Raw genomic sequence first — 19,690 nt, 5'->3', positions numbered from 1 at the left:
AACAACAGGTGTTTTTACGGCAAAGGGTATGAGGAGTTTAAAGCCGTTGGACATGTTGATTAGAGTTTTGAACTATATATTTCGTGCTGGCAACAACAGGAATGCAATGATTTAATCGGAATATTCCAATCCGCGGGGTTCGAATCCGGGTCTATACGCCACTTCACATTGGATCAGAATGTTCTGTTTACAATACCCCTCTTCATAATGAATTAATCTAACCCTCCTCCTCCTGCAAGTTAATTTGGCCTTCCTGGCCTTTGTATATAAATTCCCAGTCCCTGCAATAGATGCAATTTTTTTCTATAAAAAAACGAAAGACTTCATTCTTTTTGGGTTGTTGGGTACTTATTTCAATTGAATTCTTGATCGCCCAGTTCGTTGATTAATTGATTGGAAGGGAAGAGAATGAGGAGTGACAGGAACAGATCTCAGGGTCGTAAATCGGAACGCGGCCGTAGTTTATTGTCCAGTTCTGTTCGTGCTATTTCATCTGTTGCTTCCTCTCTGCGCTCTGCTGGGGCTTCCATTGCTTCTACAGTTTCATCGTTTGAGGACGACCGCCACAGAGAACAGGTGTGTGCTTTGATTATATTTACTCTCTGTTGGGTTTTTCACGTGCTTCCATTTTTTTGAAACTTGGGGTTTGAAAATTCAATCATAATTTGAAGGACTTTTGAAGAGTTTTGTTTAACGTCATTTGAAACGTAGTTTTGAAATTTTTGGTAACAATTTGAGAGACATTTGGAGGGTATTGTCCCTAATTTTGGTGGATATAAAAATAAAAATTTGGGACACACCAGAGGATATTCGGTTTTACGGGGATTATCTCTCATTGATTCCGCATGATTCAATGTAAAATGATTGTCATTTGTGGACATTTGCCTCGCGACAATTTTCCTGGTTTTAGAGGAAAATTTGGGTTTCAGTTCTAGTTAGGGGCCTGTGATAATGAGTTTCTTTGCTGGGGATTGGCATCATTTTCAGAAACTATTTATGATTTTTTGTTTTCTATTACGGCCGTATAGAGAAGATGTACTTTTGTTAATTTGGGCATATTATTTTAAAAATCAATCAGAAATTGGTGGACATGTAGAGAGGTATTTCCATGTCGTCTGACTAGGTTTTTTTTGGTGAAATTTTTGAGTCATTTGCGAACATTTGCCTGTTATTTTGCAATCCAATCTGAATTTGGTGGCCAACTAGAATTACATTAGTTGTAAATATAAATTGACACATGGCTTTAAAAAGTCAATTTGAAGTCGATGGCTATTTAGAATACATTGTGGATTGCTTTGAATGGCTTTCTTTTTGTGACATTTTGGAGGTTTTTAATATAAATCATGGTCATATTTTCTATTAAGTTTTCTACAGTTTAATAGGATTTAACTACCATTTGTGTACATTTGTCCTCGAGATGCTTTTGCCGGACACCATGACATGGTCTTGAAAATTCAACTAGATATTAAGAGACATTTAGTGGGGATGTTGTCTATTGTCATGAATGAATTTTTTTATTGACATTTTGATTGTGGATGTGTACTGAACAATAGTTCTATCATCTGCCGATTTTGCATGAGTTATTAATTAATTTCAGAAATGATCTGTTTGTGAACATTCACCCTGTAAATACTTTATATTTTTTTTTGTACTGAACAGAAAATGGCATTTGTTTGAAAACTTCAACCAGAAATTGACTGGGATTTATAGGGCATTGTTAGTAGTCCTGAGTAAGTTTTTTGTCTTCAGTACTTAACCATTGCAGAGAATTCAAAATGTACAAAAGTCTTTTTATTTGTTGATTTCTGCTCAATTTAGTGTGAGCTAATTGTCATCTGTGAACATTTGTCACTTGATGTGCTTTTGAAAATTATTTCAGAATTTAATGGGCTTTCTGAAGACATTGTTCATATTGTTCACTGTTCTGAATGGGTTTCTTTGGAGACTTTTTGGAACTTTTCAAAATGAACCTCAGTCTTTTTGTCAGCTAATTCTTGTTGAAGCCAATAGGGAGAAAAGTGTCATTTGTGAACAGTCAGGCTTGGCATGCTTTTGGCTTTTCTAGTTTTTTTTAATGTGATGAGAAATTGCCATATAGTTCTTAAAATTCAATCAGAATTCCATTGAAATCTAGAAGGCATATCCATTGTCATGAGTAGCCCCATTGTCTGTTGGTTTTGCATAAGTCAATATGGAAGCTGAAGCAAACAAGCAATTGTATTTTGTGCACATTTTTTGTTAGCAAACATATTCCTGAATGTTGTTGAGTGTCAATTTGTGTTTCGACTCCCATGAGTTATGGTAGAATGGTTTTAAAGTAGCAGTTATGTTTTCTACTCAATTCCATAAATACTTATGACATTCGTTAGCATTTTTGCTTGAGACTCATATGCCTGATTTGAAATGGATGTGTTCTCTCAAATTCTGAGAAAAATTTATTTACAGAACTTGTCCGTTATTTTTAGTTGACTGAAAAATTTGAATCTGCAACATAAACACATTATATGTGGAATACCGGAATTTATCAGCCCAAAATCTAATATGAATGAAATCTGTTACAAAGATTAGATATATTGCCCATCTTCAATTTCAGGCTCGGAATAAATAGGAGGCCCCTTAAAAGTGAATTTCTGACAACCTTGCATTGCAGAAAAGTTCAGTCACTTCCATTCTAGATAGAATTCATTTCTGAAACAGAATTCAAATTTTGGACCGAATTCATGTATTCAATGAAATGACTCAAGAATATTACCAAAGTATTTAGATTTCACTAATTGCCAAAATGAAGAATATTTGATTACATATATATATATATTATTTTTATTTATGATCTAAAATATTATATATTTACTAAGCTCATATCAGCCTGTTTTGACTCTTTTAAGTTCTATTTTTGTTCACATGTTTAATCACTGTCCTTGTTTAGCACCAATTGCAGTGAACAGGATTTTTTATTTTCATATGCATATCGGTCCTGTTTTTGACTGTTTCACAATGCATCACACGTCATATATTAAGTTTTGCCATTTCATGCTTCAGCCACTTAATTTGTCAGGTAAAGCTGATCATGTTGGATTTAAAGATCTAACGAATCTCAGATATTTTAGATATTGAATTTGTAAACAGTAAATCAACAGAAGCTGTTGAGTTCATTCAGCATTTACTGTAAGTTCAGTTTAATATCCCTCATATTTTTTGAGGGGAGTTATAGCAGAAATTTAGGTACTTGTTTAGATACCAATCTTCATGAGATCTGTTGTAATTTCACCCATGGATTGTAAATGGATGCATAAATGAAGGGCTTTCATTTCTAGCTCTGGAGGCAGGGATAGAATGATATTCTGATGCTTTTTAAAACTTGTCCTCTTGGGATAGGTACAATGGGCAGGTTTTGACAGATTAGGATTGCCAACAGGCATTAGTAACCGCATTCTTCTGCTTGCATATACAACTGGTTTCCAAGTTTGGGACATTGAGGAAGTGGATAATGTGCATGAGATCCTCTCAAGGCGTGATGGCCCAGTTGCATTCCTACGAATTCAACCACAGCCAATTACTCTGGACAAAGAGGATAATGGCTTTAAAGATGCTGCACCTTTATTGTTGGTTGTTACTGGTGATGCTGCTGTCAATGAAGGCAATGTTACAGGAACGCTTGGTATTGGATACAGTAATGGTGGGGTTGTTACAGCTCTATCAGAAAGTAGTAATTTTATACCTACAGCTGTTTCTTTTTATTCTATGAAAATGCATGCATATGTCCATAAACTGCGTTTTCGATCTGCTATATACTCGGTGCGCTGCAGTCCACGAATTGTAGCTGTTGCCCTTACAAATCAAGTAAGCTTTTGGATTTTGATTAGTTTGAGTTAGAATATATTCTGTTTTTCCTTTGATCACTAAGGTTAAATGGTATCTAATATACTTATCTTTTCTATGTCAGATCTTTTGTTATAATACAGCAACTCTTGAGTTAATGTTCAGTGTGCCAACTTATCCTATTTCTCAAGGAGGTCAAGGACCAGGAAGTGTAAATATAGGCTATGGTCCAATGGATGTTGGTCCAAGGTGGTTAGCATATGTAGCAACTCATGCTTTTGTATCAACCAGTGGTCGCATAAACCCCCAAAGTGTTAGCTTGGCAACAGCGCCCCATAATGGAAGCACAGTGGCTCATTATGCAAGAGAATCCAGCAAGCAAATTGCTGTTGGGATTGTTACGCTTGGAGACATGGGATACAAGACTTTGACTAAATACTGTTCTGAGCTTAGTTTTAGTCCTCCAACATCAGGAAATCTGAATTGGAAAAGTCATATAGATGCTGCAGTTGGACAGGACTCTGAAAATATAGGGACGGTATGTTGTGTCTATGTGCTAGCATTTACCACTATAAATGTATTTTACAGGAGATACTTCTTACATAAACATAAACTTTATATAGCATGTCTCATTTCTTTAATTTGAATTTCTCTGCTCCGCTGTGCCACAAGGAGGGTTTTATTGAATGATTTAAGGAACACATCAGTTGATTTAGACTGCATCTGCTTGGTTTTATTTCATTATTGAAAGCTCGTACAATTAAACAATATTGCTTATGCTATTGGGACAAATGCTGCAGGTGATTGTGAGAGATTTTGTTAGCAATGCCGTTGTTGCTCAATTTAGACCACACAGTATACCCATCTCTGCATTGTGCTTTGATCCCAGTGGTACTCTTCTGGTTACTGCATCAATTAATGGTCATAACCTCAATGTTTTCCGCATTATGCCATATGCATTAGGGAATGGTTCTTGCTCTACTGGTTCTAATGCAAATGCATCACATATACATCTGTACAAGCTGGTTCGCGGAGTGACAAATGCGGTAAACATATATTGTCTCTACATAATATTTTATTTTGCTACTGCTGGCTGGTAGTCTATTTTTTAAAATAGTAAATATATTTATTTAGAGGGTGTTGCTTCTCAACAGGTCATACAGGACATCAGTTTCAGTGATGACAGTAGTTCAATTGCTGTCAGCTCCTCCAGAGGAACAAGCCACTTATATTCAATATCACCATTTAGTGTAGTGGGAAGTCCACATAATCATGTAAGTGTTCTTGTGGACAATAGTATAGGATCTCCAGTAGTTCATGGTTTAACTGTTATGTGCCCTTGGTCGAGCTCACGGTTGAAGGGCAATCAGAAGCCCATATCCCCTCATCCAACAATACTGTCAGCTGTATGCAAGGTAAGGAATGGCAATGATGGATGGTGCAGTACCATCAGCAATGCTGCAGCTGCAGCGAGAGGGAAGTCAAACCTTTCTTCTGGTGCTGTTGCAGCTGTTTTTCACAGTGGGGGCAACCAGTGCCTGGAATCACAGCTAGGGAATTCTGCAATTAAGAATCAATTGTGGGGTTTCTCACCTCCTGGTCATATTGTACAGTATGCTTTGCATCCAAATGCTGTGACAGACACAGTGCACTACAATCATCCAGAAATTGCATCAAGATCTAGTGGATCAATAGAAACGGAAGACTATAGATATGAGGAACTCCAGCGCTGGGATGTTGGTCGAAAATTCAACATGGACGAACGACAAGATGACATATACAAACATGGTGGACCAAGTGGTAAGAAAGAACGGGCAACTGCCTGGGCAGCTTATAGAAATGCAAGAATCCATGCTGAATCTGATGGCAGTGAACAATTAGCAAAAGAAGAGACAATGACTGAAGAGAAACATAGTTGGTACCTCTCAAATGCTGAAGTGCATACGCACCAAGAAAGATCTGCAATATGGGTCAAACCTGAGGTTCTCTCTCTGAAATCTGTTTTCGTTAATCTTCAAAGCTATAATGATGTTTTTGTGGTTCTCTTATCTCAGCTTGTTATGTGCTGTGTCAGATATATTTCCATAAAATTATGGTGGAGGCAGCAAACCAAAAAAGATCTTATGAGGAAGAAGAAATTGAAAAGTTACCAACACGTGTTGTTGAAATTAAGAGTAAAGATTTGATGCCACTTGCAAGGTATTGACTCATTGAATCCATAATTAATGTGCACATTTTGAGCTCATATTTCACTGAGTGTTGACACTTCAATTATCTTTGTTTTTGAGATATGATATGAAGAATTTTTTTTAATTGGTTTTTGTCTAGGAGCAAGATATTCTTGTTCCGACTGTCTTAGATGTTTCTTTGACAGAATCCTGTACTATTGTTGTCTGGAGCTCTAGTTTTATGGCTTAATTGGTTTGATATATAATGTTTCTGCTATTTATTTTTTTTCTATTTTAGGAAATATGAAATTTATCTTGTGTGAATATATTGTCATGATTGTCATTAAATTGCAACCACATCCAGTGTATGATTCCAAATACATACTTGTCAACAATGTTTTTTTGTAATATAATGTAACTCTTGTTAGTAGACTGGCATTAAAAAAAAGTCTAGACAGGCCTTCTTTTCAAATGGAAACTAACACTTCTTTGTCAACAAGGCTTTTGTTGTAAAATGGCACAGCCCCTGTTAGTTGTCTGGCAAAAAAAAAAATGTCTGGACAGGAATGGCTTATTGCACTTTCACACCTCCAAATTCAAAATGAGACCTTTGCATATCTTTCTATACTTATGTTCCTTCGGTGTCATATAAACATAAATCCCCCGTTTGTCACTGACCAACGCATAATTTCTATTGGCTTTGTCATTGTAATACAAATACAATATTCCAAAATGTCCATTCTGGTTGTTTGCCAGCAGCCTGCCATTTTTCTTGGAATGAATCAAGTCATTTACATGCATGTCTACTGTTTTACATGTGTGCACCCATTTTTGTTGTTTACAATCAAAACTCTAAATTCATTTTTATTTGCAGGATACACTTCGGTTTCTCATTCTAAATTGCATTATTTACAATGTTTCATGAGACACGTAGTTAAGCAAAGTTATCATCATTGTTTTGTCTGTTACAAGTAGCTGTGTATATACAACCAGGAACTTTGCATCCAGTGTGCAGGTACTGTACCCTGGGCTCTGCAATGAACATTGGGCCCTTAGGGATTTGAGAGACCGTCTTAGCATGTAAAAGAAAGAAATTTGACTAGAAAGGGGAAAAAGGAAGAGAAATCATATAGATTAGAAATGCAAAGCAAGGAGGAAAACTGTTATCTGTAGGAATAAAAACTGGATGAAGAAAGTAGAGGTTGCTTCGGCTTTATCCATCAGTTTCCAAATTCGATGTGATCGGAACAATAGGAGTCAAATGATGCAGAACAATATTTTTAAATGATCCAGAATATTTGGGAGCAAATTTATGCCCATTTCAAATTGCACATGAAATATCAGCAGCAGTATGGACATCATTGTTTTCAGCAGTGCAACTAACCACCATGCTCTAGAGCATCTGGTCCCAGCCTGGACAGATCCCATTGTTTCCTTTTCTACACGGGGAGCACATGCTGAGTACAAATTTCATTAAGAATTTAATGATGAAATGCATCCTGTATTCATTCTAAATTCTAAGAGATGTTCTGGTGAAAATGTAAGAATTCAGGTCCATTTTTCTGTTAGAACTCTTGAAACTTGAAAGTAATGGAACTTCATTGCTCATAGAAGGTCTAGTAATCAGAATTGAGCCTGTTTCATGCATAGAGTGACAAAAATATAGTAAATATGAAGCTATCCTTAATCAGCATTTTGAGTCTGAGTCATAGCCATTATGAGGGGGCTATCTCATCCACAATGGAACCAATCCTGAATGTGTCTTCTCCTTCACAACCTATGTGCCATTGTTGGGATCAACATCTCAACATTGATTGGATTTAATGATACTTGAGAGTTTGTCAGTCTTGAAGCCATAAGGCACTATGCACACAACTAGCTTCTTCTATCGTTGAGAGGTAAGACTATTCCCTATGGCTGACTGAATGAACCCATATGTAGAGCGATCCCCTCACTAGGAGGAGAGCTGACAACCTATGAAAGGATATGAGTGACAATGAAATTGATGAGTGGCCAGTTTCCACCCATCCATAATAATAGAGAAGCCATTCCTTGTCCAAACTTATCTCCTCGACCATTATACTCACCTTAGATTACTCCTTATCTTGCCTTGGATTACTCCTTATCAAAGATGGAGGCACATAACTTATATTCTCCAAGGAGGAAAAATGTTAAGACAAACAAGTGCACTATTGAATGCTTGTCTAAAATATGGAGTGTGCCACGTGAAATGGTATGGCATTATAATGGAAAAAAATGGCTGGATTGTCCTGTCCAAGTTTTTGCAAATCCTTGAAATTTATATGAAATTCTGAAAAAGGGGAAATTTCTGTGGGCATGTTTCTTAGCTGCCCCCTAAATATCCCCTATAGAGCATGGGTACATTTTTGTAGGTTGCACATCCCAGGGATACATAGGACAAATTACATTAAATTACAGATCGTTATAAATTTATAACTGAACTATATTAATACCTGAATAGTTCCAAGCGAATCCATATGTATAAATGCTATATGACAGTATTAATATAAACCTTCCTCAGGAGTAAATCAGCAAACCAAAAGACTTTTAAAAAAATAAAAAATCAATTAATTGGCAAATATAAAAATTAGTGTTCAAGGGGATGCCCCCCCCTCCCCCACAAAAAACCAACTCACTGTTCCCAGGACAAGAATATTCCATCGATGCCAAGGAAATGCCCCTATGCTACACCCCAACTGCCACTAGCAAGGAGGAGTTCATCCACCTTGGGGGGGACAGGGGATGACAATATGTCCTCAGGACAGCTTGCTACTTGAACAAATCTCTCAAACACTACCTATGTATTACTACAAATCTCTAAATGCTATATGACAGTATTAATATAAACCTTTCTCAGGAGTAAATCAGCAAACCAAAAGACTTTAAAAAAAAAAAAAAATCAATTAATTGGCAAATATAAAAATTAGTGTTCAAGGGGATGCGCCCCCCTCCCCCACAAAAAACCAACTCACTGTTCCCAGGACAAGAATATTCCATTGATGCCAAGGAAATGCCCCTATGCTACACCCCAACTGCCACTAGCAAGGAGGAGTTCATCCACCTTGGGGGGGACAGGGGATGACAATATGTCCTCAGGACAGCTTGCTACTTGAACAAATCTCTCAAACACTACCAACAGTGCTGGTTATCTCCAATTCTGCCATGATAATGATTTTGATCAGTGTTAAAGCTTTGACAAACAGAGAGTGTGGATGGTGTGTTCCGATGGCTGACTTTGTAAGAAAGAAGGAATACTTAAATGGTTTTGCAGGCAGAGTAGAATATTGAAACAGTTTATTTGGGTGTACACTGTTATACTTTAGGAAGTTGCTGTTCACATATATTTTTATTCATAAACCGCCAATACCTAAGGTTTGATAGAGAGTGTTGGAAGTGGTTAAGGCAGGTTGGTGGTAGATTTTCTGTTAGCAAGTTCTTGTTAATATTCTGAGTTAATTATGCTGACAGCTGAGGATTTCATAAAACAGTAAAAGCTCGTCTGCTAGAACTAAAAGAAAAGAAAAAATTCAATTATCATGAGATTCTTGTCGTCAACTGCATAGCCCTCATCATTTAGACCAGTCAGATTCTTGTCGTCAACTGCATAGCCCTCATCATTTAGACCAGTCAGCTGTTCACATATATTTTTATTCATAAACTGCCAATACCTAAGGTTTGATAGAGAGTGTTGGAAGTGGTTAAGGCGGGTTGGTGGTAGATTTTCTGTTAGCAAGTTCTTGTTAATATTCTGAGTTAATTATGCTGACAGCTGAGGATTTCATAAAACAGTAAAAGCTCGTCTGCTAGAACTAAAACAAAAGAAAAAATTTCATTATCATGAGATTCTTGTCATCAACTGCATAGCCCTCATCATTTAGACCAGTCAGATTCTCTAGGATAAACATCATTTTCTGAAGAATAAGTTTTTTGTTAGAAATAGTGAGGGCCTGTTTGTATATTTATATGTGTTTGCACTGCCAACTTCTGTTCCCAAATTTAGGTCATTGATCCCTCACCTTGAAACCTGCATGTCCATCCCCCATTTCTAAACTCTTTGGAACAAGGGTCCAAAATAAACAAATAAATGAAAAATAGTCCCTAGGGGAGTCAAGGGGCCAAGACCAAATTAAGGCCATTGAGGTCATCTGGACCTTCATGTCGTATATCATTTTTTCATAATTTATCAGTTTTTACTGAGCGCTCTTTTAAATGACAATCAAACTGTCAAATTTTGTCTGAAACTGCTCCAAAAAATTTGATATAATTTACTGCAAAATTTGTTGAAAGTGACAGACAGATTTAATAGAAAGACAACTCACAATTATTTTGTAAATTACGTTATCATCATTATTTAAAAATAAAATGCATCCCAAGGCTTTTTGGTTGATTGGTCAAATGCAAAACATCTGTTTTTTTTGGGAAAACTGCCAAAACTGGTGAAGCATGATTATTTGGCAGAAAATGCTACTATGCTTTATTATCACTTTGCTAGAAGGGTTCTTATGATTAGGACCTTGTCTATCATCATATGTAGATTGTTCACATTCGCTTTGCTATGATTGACTGTGTTGTACGGCTTCATGCTTTGTTGTCACCATATTTTCTTAAAATCAACTTAGAAACTATTGTTACAATACATTGATGGATGAAATGAATTTCTCTCTTTGGATCATATTTGTCATTACACTTCTTTTTAGTTTGTAATGTGCTTTGGGATTTTTCAATGGGTTCATTGGAGATCCTCACCATAAAAAGTGCCCTTATGAGCACTAAGCTTGGATAAATCAGTAAAGCCTTAATAAAAAACAATTGCAAAAAGCACAAACTGAAGTATAAGATGGCAAAAGAGAGAACTTTCCCTTGTAAGCAGAAAACTTGGGACTTGTGGCTAGAGTTACAAACCAATTTGCTTCTAAGAGTATACAAGCTAAAACTAAAATGGCACTCTTGAAAAGGAACCAGCATGAAAGAGAATGAGAAGCGCAAAGAGGAACAATGCCATGATGTAGCTCAGGCAGCCTAAGTGTTGGCATCCTCTGCTAAGGGAGCACCCCATTTAACACACATATCAATCCCAGCTGCCATCTCTTTGTCCAATATTACAAGTTCTTTTTCACCATCTCCAACAAACAACCCAGCTTGCTCATGGATTGCTTTGAGTCTGCTGCCAACCCAAAATCCAAACCCACCCTTGCAATAGCCACTATTACAATTGGACTCTGCTTCCATCTTCCTTGCTCACACCCTTAATGCTCTTTATTAATATTTTATCTTTTATTGCATCCTTTTCTCTTTTGGCTTTTGCCATCAACCTTAACTTTTGAGCACTTGGCTGACAGTCCTTTGCTTCATTCTTTTTTATCTTATCCACACGGCAAAAGTGGTGGGGGGTTATAACATTCCCTGATGTTTCCCCTTGCTTGTATCAACTGATTGCTTCTCTTTTCTAAATAGAATTGAAAGTTTCTTTATAGTTAACTCTATTGTTATTTGGTTATTTTCTGGAGAATCATTTTTCTTTCCAGTTTCCCCAATTTTTTGTTGCTTGAACAATGTGGATTAAGTGATTTATTTTGTTTTCCCTTTAATTTAATCCCCAATGCTCTTCCTTGTCTTGTTCCTTTTGCCTTAATCAAACTTTCACCTTACCTCCTGTGCTGATTGGACTGTAGTCTTAATATTCCGATTAATAATCCTTCAAAAATGAATTTTTTAGGCTTTCTATTTCTCAACATAGTTCTTTTGAATGCTCACGATTGAGAGACACGTAAAGAGTGCTATATTACAAAATTTGAAATTTAGTATGGCAATATCTTTTATAGTTTTAACCATGGCCTGTTTTTATGAATTTTAAAGTATCAGTATTGCAAAACACTCAAATTTGTTCTTGTGGTTTGTGCAGCAATGTTGTGTCGAGTAACTTGCCAGATTCTTCAGCTTTGGTAGTCAATGAGATAATGGATGGATGTACACAAACCGTAACTAATGGCATTGGTGTAGAAAGTACTGGAATCCAGCATCTTAACTGTAGGCTTAGCTCTCATGATAATGTGTCTGGTATGCAACCCATAGTATCAGTTTTAGTTCATCATGATTCTACTCCGTTTTTCTTCCAAAATTCAGGCAAATATAGAATAACCCCTGACATTGAATTTCATATTCTATGCTGTTTCTCGTTTCTCATTTTTCTTGGCCCTTTTTTTCAGATTTCATTGTACAAACTTGTTCAACTTCACAGTCTGCATTTAAAATGACAAATGGTTCAACATTTGAATTGCCAGACATTGATGTAGCTGGATGGAACCGGGGTGATAATTCTGAGATGCAGGCGTTGGAGAACTACCCACACATACATGGGTCCTCAAATATTCTTGATCATGGCCATGACTTTAGAAAAGAAGATTCAATTGAGAGTGCAGGTAATTTTGGAATTATAGATGAAGACTACGTAAATGGCTTGGGGGGCCATGTGGGGACAACTGGCAAGCAGACCTTGACTTCTGATGATAATTCTGACTCATTTGGTTCAAGTACTTGGGATGTTAGTGCCGAAGGTGAAACTGTTTCGCCTTCATCGGTACTGCAGACTACAAGCATCTCAAAACAGTGTTTGAATGAAATTCTTCTGCAACAATGCAATACTAAATCCAAATCACAAGAAGCAGCTAAAAGTTTAGATTCCTGTGATAAAGAAGGCAGCCTTTCAGCTGGAGTAAATGACGAGGGCGCCTTACAGATTCAAAGTATAGAAGATACTAAGATTGAAGATTCCTCTGTTAAAGGAAGTAGCCCCACAGGTGAGGATAATCATGAGGATGCCTTTGGGGGCATGTTTTTTTGCGAGCAAGGTATGATATTTTTTGTTTTGCTTGTGTGATTAAGCAGCTTTTAAGATTTTTTTAATACTTAACTCCAGTATTTTTGTTTTTGTTTTGCTTGATTAAGCAGCTTCTAGGAATTTTTGATACTAAAGTTATAAAATAACCTCGCATTGTCAATTTTTTTTATGAAATTATAAAATACTTTTGTTTTTATGTGCAGAGTGAGGAGTGTGTATATATGGAGAAAACTGACAGCATGCATTCAAGCAAATCCTTTCTTGACCTATTGCAAGCGAAGCTGCTTGAATGTACATTGTTGTTTATTCTTAGGTAGCAGATGTAAAGTCTGCAAACTAAATCTTGATATCCATGGTGTAAAAATGAAACTGACATAACAGTAGAATCTGCATTCATATGCCATTTGGTTCTCACACACAACTAATTTGATTTCATGAATGAGATTGAGAGAAACTGGTGGCATTCCTATCTTGGAGACAAAAAATGTCAAGTTGGACCAACTCATCTGGATGTATCACCAGTATTTTGTTCAATAGTCCGGATGGTGAATATATCCTATAAATGTAACATTATTTAGTTCTTTATGTATAGAATCCCGCCAACCTGCAATATCTGCCTAGAGGAAGAAGTCATTATTTCAATGAGTTGATATAGGCTGGAGAGATCTCCTGATTTCAAGTCAACTTGTTCCTTTATTCAATTGCTGGTTGCTGCTAGGATAATCTTGCCCTACCTTGTGATTTTAAGTTGTAAATATGTTGTAAAAGGTTTGGCTATGTACATAATACCCATATTTGTTTGGTGCTCGGGGTGGCAGTGAAGGATCCAATTTTTTAAATCTACAATTCATCCATTTATTCTGGCTGTGGCTTTTGGTTTGTCATGAGCCATTGCTAAAACATCAATTTGATGTGTTCATTCTTAAGCAATATTATTTCCTCAGGTATTGTTTTCTAATTTTGGATTGGTTATACCAGAACTTCTGGCCGCCATTCTTAGTGCATTTAAGGCTACATCAGACATCTAATATTTATTTCCTTAGCTATTTGCTTTCTAATTTTGAATTGGATGTCATGCAACTTCTGGCTATCATTCTCAGAGCATTTTTGTGCTGTGGAAAATATCTCCTACTTATGATTATGTTTGTTGTTTGAATATTTGATTATAACCATTAAACAAGCAGAGAGATTAGTTCAATAGTCTTTTGACATTGGTAGACATTTCTTACAAGTCACTTGAAAATATTACTTATTGCAGAAAGAGGAACACTAAATAACCTCACAAAATGATGCAGCATGACAATCTAGAGAAAAAAATAAAAAACAGTCAGACATATACAATGATTGTTATTTAAAAAGCACAAACATAAATACAAGAGTGAAAGGAAATCAATGAAAAATCATTTATCATGAAAGCAATGCAGTGTGCGTAGCTATATATACAATACATGCTTAAGGAGTTAGCATCCTCTTGGCGAGAAAGGTATTCACAATTAGTTGGGTATGGTTCATTCTGTGTCCAGTATGGTTGGGGTTGGTTTGGATTTTCAAATGGCTCTAATGAAGTGAATTGATAGAAAAATATAAAATATTTTTGATCCTTTGAATATATTACCAATTTTTTTCTTCTTATATAATTTTTCTGTATTATATATAAGAGGATCAAAAGAGAACAACAACTAAGAGTATCAAATTCAGATAAGAGGCTGGGCCTCACAAAAACAGAGAGTTAATGACGAACAGATCAGAACAGATAGTTATATAATTTTCACTTTTATAATGTTCAAATATATTACAGATTATTCTCCCTGTATGCATTCGCGTGCTCTCCATGTAGGTGATAATCTTCAATATAGTGATTAACAACTTCACTTTTATGGTTTCTATTTTTTCAGTTTAAATTATAAATGAATTGTTTAATATTAATTTAGACATTTAAAACTTAAGAGAAAGGATGGAACACCCATAATGATAGCATCAAGTTAAGTTCGATTGTTTAATTTGATTTGGCTTATGCGATGTTGGTTTTTGGTTTTTGGTTTACAATTGTATGCCACGCATTACCTAGATTCACTCGGAAGAGTAGCACAATTTTGATGGGATTGCAGTAAACATAAAAAAAGGAGAATCTTTACACCGTCAATAAGCCAATGAGAGAAGTTAAGATTAAAAAGAAGTGTGCTTTGGTCTGAGCGAAAGCAACGGAGATGGTGACCCACTGAATACGGAGTTAGTCAATAAAGTAGCTCAGCCTTTTGTGCATCCAGCAGTGGTACGATTTTGTGCAAATCAACTTGGTATATAAGAGAGATCTAAGATTGGATCGTGCAGGGATAAAAGGTATCATTAAAATATCCTTCCTTCGCCTAAAGTTCATTTCATTGATTTATACCGCCAATGATGGTTGCATTTATTCTTGCGAATAAGGTTATGCACGGGAGGTGGGTTTTTTTCTAGCATACCTATGGGCTCCCCTTGGAATTATGGTAGAAGAAGAGTGAAGAAGAGTTTAGGGTGGATTGGGTTTTTTTCTAGCATACCGATGGGCTCCCCTTGGAATTATGGTAGAAGAAGAGTGAAGAAGAGTTTAAGGTGGATAGCTGGCACCTAGGCTTACAAGGAATTAGAGAGGGTGCTAGTGAGATTTTTTAGGATAATTTTAAAGTGGGAGGGTCCTATGAATGTTGAAGTGGAGTTTATGTTTAAAAGTTTTAGCCTCCACAATTTATGGAAGGTGGTGGTCTCATTAATTGCATTATTAATTTACATGACTAAATCATTTCAAAATAATATTGATAAAATTTAAAATATATATTTGATTGAAAAGTGATGGACAATTTTTAGAAGATTTTATTTAATCATGTAATTTTTGTTTCACTTTATGGGACTTTCCACTCCATAAAAATAGATCCCAAAGCCCCCCTCATGGGATCGCACCCTAAGGCAGGTAGTGCATGTTTTGTGCAAGGAGTATCGTTTTGATGCATCATAAGACATAAGCTAAGAATAGGGACTATTATTAAGCTCTATGTTGGGGAGCATAAGAGAAAGATTGGGAACAATGCTGGTAAGGATAATCAAGGAAGTTATGGAGCATTAGGATAAATTAATGAGACAATCATGTTTTGTTTGTCCTCAATTTTGATGTTATCGACCTTTGACTACATGTTATATGATTTTTGTTTTAATGATACCAAATTATTTTAATGACTTTCCTTTTACATTTTAAGAAAAAATTAATTTTCAATCTTTAAAAATAATAATAATTTAAGATTATTTTAAATTTAAATATTTTATAAATTAGAAAAAATAAATATTAATTAGTAATATTTCAAAAATTCTTTATGAATAACTTATAATTATAAATTAGTAATACATACAAAAAACTCAAATATAACAAACACATTTTAAAATTTGTATACATGTTGGTAAATAGATTTGTCATTGTAGAAAAGGCCCAATGGAGTATATGTGGCAAACCGTTCACAACAATTGGATAGGCCCTTGATATCTGGCCTTCCTCTGCGTTTAGGGGGGCAACTTCCTCCTAAAATGAAATTTTTGATTTTTCAAATAAAGACAATTACAACTTAGAATAAAGAAAGGAAACTATTGATGATGAATGCACCACACGACTTCAATGTTTCCATTAAATCAATGTAAACTATTAATGAAAACAATCAAGAACTACGCTTGAGAGCTATCACTGACACAATGTTGATTCAATCATTCATGAGCATTTGCACAATACTGTGAAAACATCTATTACAAAGAAAGAATCAATATTTCAATGTTTCAGATATGAAGAAAGAGAGAACACAAAGTGTACTTTCTTTATTTCTTAGCACAAAGAACATAAGAAATGATTGATTAAAAGCACAACAATTGTACATACTTTCCAAAAATTGTCTTGTTATCAAAAAAACATAAGTGTTCCCTGTCTCAAGTCCAAAAAGTTCCTTACAAATCCAAAAAGACTCCTTATATAGACACAGAAGTTAAGAACTACCTCATCGTGGTTATTAACTACTTCCAAAATACAAAATTTTGGAGAAGTTAATTAACCTCACTAAAATTAAACTATACAAGGAAAACTCCAAAAATAAAACTTTAGCTAGAATTACTAATAATGTATACATATCCAGTCATTGTTCTTCTAGCTATGAACTCTCTCTATCTGGACGTGATTGACTTATCCTAGAAAGCCCTATAAGCATCGAGGATGATCATCATTGAATCATAATTGGGAATGAACACGTTCTCCATCTTGAGTTTGGCTATGAAGTATTTATCCTGGATCTCTTCTAACTCTTGTCAATAGGCTGAAATGGGGTGCCCTCCTGCTCGAACCAGACCGCTTTCCAATATTTTTCTGGCTAACAAGGTCCTGTCTTCATTCTCAAGAGATGACCAATAATCTTGAAGGCTAATACTTCCTAAAATGGTATCACCAATGTCGGGAAGTGTACTTTTAAAAATTGGAGCATAACTTGGCCTCTGATATTTATACTTCATGGTTCGACTATTGATCCTTCTCTTGATTACTTTAAATGTTTTTACAAATCCTTCAAGGTACTTCAAAAATTGAAGACTTCTTGGAGTTTTCCTATTAAGGTAATTTGATGAATATCTGTAGCTTTCAGCATGCATCGAAGCTTGGATTTACCTTTAAAATATTGCTTATTCCTTTATTTATGATAGCACCAATTTGGAGTGTGTCCAATGCTTTTGGATTTAATGTATATGAAATTGTCGCTTTATTTCAAAGCATACATGTTTACTTTGCTTTTGATCTTTCAAAGCTGGTATGTACATTTATGTAGACATTTGGGGAAATAGTTTGAATGCTTTTTCTATGTTCCTATGCTCCAAGTTGGTAGGCCGCTCAATATCATTCTATAAAACAAATATCGAGTTATTGTCTTGTTGGTGAACAGATTTGTCACAGTAGAATTGCCCAACGGAATGTGTGGCAAACCGTTCACAACAGTTGGATAGGCCCTTGGTATGCGGCCTTCCTCTGCGTTTTGAGGGGCAGCTCCCTCGTATGATAGAATTTTCAAAAGATTTTCAAATAAAGAATTCAAACTTCAAAGTTCAAGGAGAGAGTCATGGAAGACGAATGCACAACACGCCCTCACAACCCACTGTGGTTAACAAGATCGATTACAGAGGTGCTCAAGAGCTACGCTTGAAAGCAACCAGTATTATTAAGCACATTCATTATCATTCGTAAACACTCGCATAGCACCATGAGAATCTCTACTACAGCGTATAACAATTTGGATTTTAAAATAAGAAACCCAAAGCACATCTCATTTCATTTCCTTGCACCAAGAAAGCAATAGAGATTTTTCAATTCAGAGATTAAAAGTGTACATACTTTCCAAAATTTATCCCTAGATCAAAATTTCAGCATAGTGTTCCCTTATTTTTCCAACCAAAAAGTCCTTTTACAAAGCCAAAAGGTGTCCTTATATAGACATAGAGGTTAATAACTACCTCTTCGTGGTTAATAACCACCTCCAAAATACGAAATTTTGGAAGGTTAATTAACCTCAAGAAAATTAACCTATACAAGGAAACTCGTAAAAACAAAACTTTAGCTAGAGTTCCTAAAAACGTTTGCATATACAATCACTAATTCTTCTAGCTACTAGCCCTATCTATCCGGACACAATTGATCTATCTCGAAAAGCCCTGTAAGCATCTCGGATGAGCATCATTGATTCATAGTTCGGAATGAACACGTTTTCCATCCTGAGTTTGGCTGTGAGGTATCTATCTTGGATTTCTTCTGACTCCTGTCGATAGGCTGAAATGTTACAATCTCCCAGCGTGACTGCAACCAAGCTAAGCTTCATCATAGTTTCAGCATCTGATACACGGTTCTCTATTTCTGAATGAATCTGAACACTGAAGGAATCAAGGAGAAACTGACAATCAACATGTTGAAGATCACTTACTGGCACCCCACCTGTGATAGTAGAGATTAATTCATCTGTACTTTTTGTTTTCAGTTGCTCCAAAGAAGTTATTAACTTTTCGAACTCAGTGATCCCTTTGTTGATGTTTATCATCTTCCAACCAACACTTTTACTCCAGATATGTATTTGGTTGTCACTTGGATCAGCAATAATTTTCTCAAGGAGTAGGGTGCTCGTATCCAACTTGGCCATTTCTTTTAATTCATCAGCTACTTTTTGCTAGTTGGATTTATGTTCTTTGCTATTTTCCAGCTCCTTAGAAATTTCCTGTATCTGTGTGATGGCTTTCCCATATATCTCTTTTACTCCAGTTATAAGTTTTGAAGCATCTTCTATCATCCTGTTTATCTAAGCCTCGATCATCATACTATGTGACTTTTGTTGGTCGATTCTTTGAACAACAGTATGATCTAAAATACCATCAAGACCTGTTAGAACTGGCGGAGTGGCCACGACTTGGGTATTAGAAGGATTGCTGATTGAATTAATATAAGCTACCATCATCTGAAATTGTTCTTTGAGTTGCTCTTTGGCTCTTCTCTCTTTCTTTGCTCTTTGCAACATCTGAGTGGCAATCAATTCAAAATTTTGAAACTCTCTTTTCGCATTAGAAGGACCAAGGTCAACGTTTTCTAGAATGAAATCTGATTCAAATGCTTCATCAACATTCTTTTCAACTATAGGCTTGGCTAATTCCACACACAAATTGCCTGAAGTTTTATCAATAGCTAACTTGGACATCACTTTGGTCTTTTTCGCCTTAGGAGGCTTCTGAAGAATGCTAGAGACCATATCAAATGGAGGTGGAACTGTTTGAACAACTTTCTTCTTCTTCTGAAGACTATCCTGGAACCATG

General features: G+C 35.8%; 1 protein-coding gene across 2 annotated transcripts; it reads left to right on the top strand.

The window, feature by feature from the left end:
- LOC149570414 (autophagy-related protein 18h-like) lies at positions 1-13,804 on the top strand. Of its 2 annotated transcripts, none has more exons than XM_089823071.1 (9): positions 1-576; positions 3,376-3,840; positions 3,944-4,357; positions 4,620-4,865; positions 4,974-5,801; positions 5,894-6,018; positions 11,911-12,065; positions 12,215-12,856; positions 13,050-13,804. In XM_089823071.1, the coding sequence occupies exons 1-9, from the start codon at positions 409-411 to the stop codon at positions 13,052-13,054; spliced, it is 3,048 nt and encodes a 1,015-aa protein (XP_089679197.1). In that variant the 5' UTR covers positions 1-408; the 3' UTR covers positions 13,055-13,804. The 2 variants fall into 2 exon arrangements, with proteins under 2 accessions (XP_089679197.1, XP_089679198.1); XM_089823072.1 differs by having other exon boundaries at positions 70-576; positions 12,290-12,856.
- Positions 13,805-19,690: the final 5,886 nt, after the last annotated feature.

The sequence above is a fragment of the Cupressus sempervirens genome, chromosome 3 (assembly GCF_028749045.1).
Source record: "Cupressus sempervirens isolate cs-2001-9-10 chromosome 3, ASM2874904v1, whole genome shotgun sequence".
Classification (NCBI taxonomy): Eukaryota; Viridiplantae; Streptophyta; class Pinopsida; order Cupressales; family Cupressaceae; genus Cupressus; species Cupressus sempervirens.
This window is presented reverse-complemented; position numbering and strand designations above follow the sequence as displayed.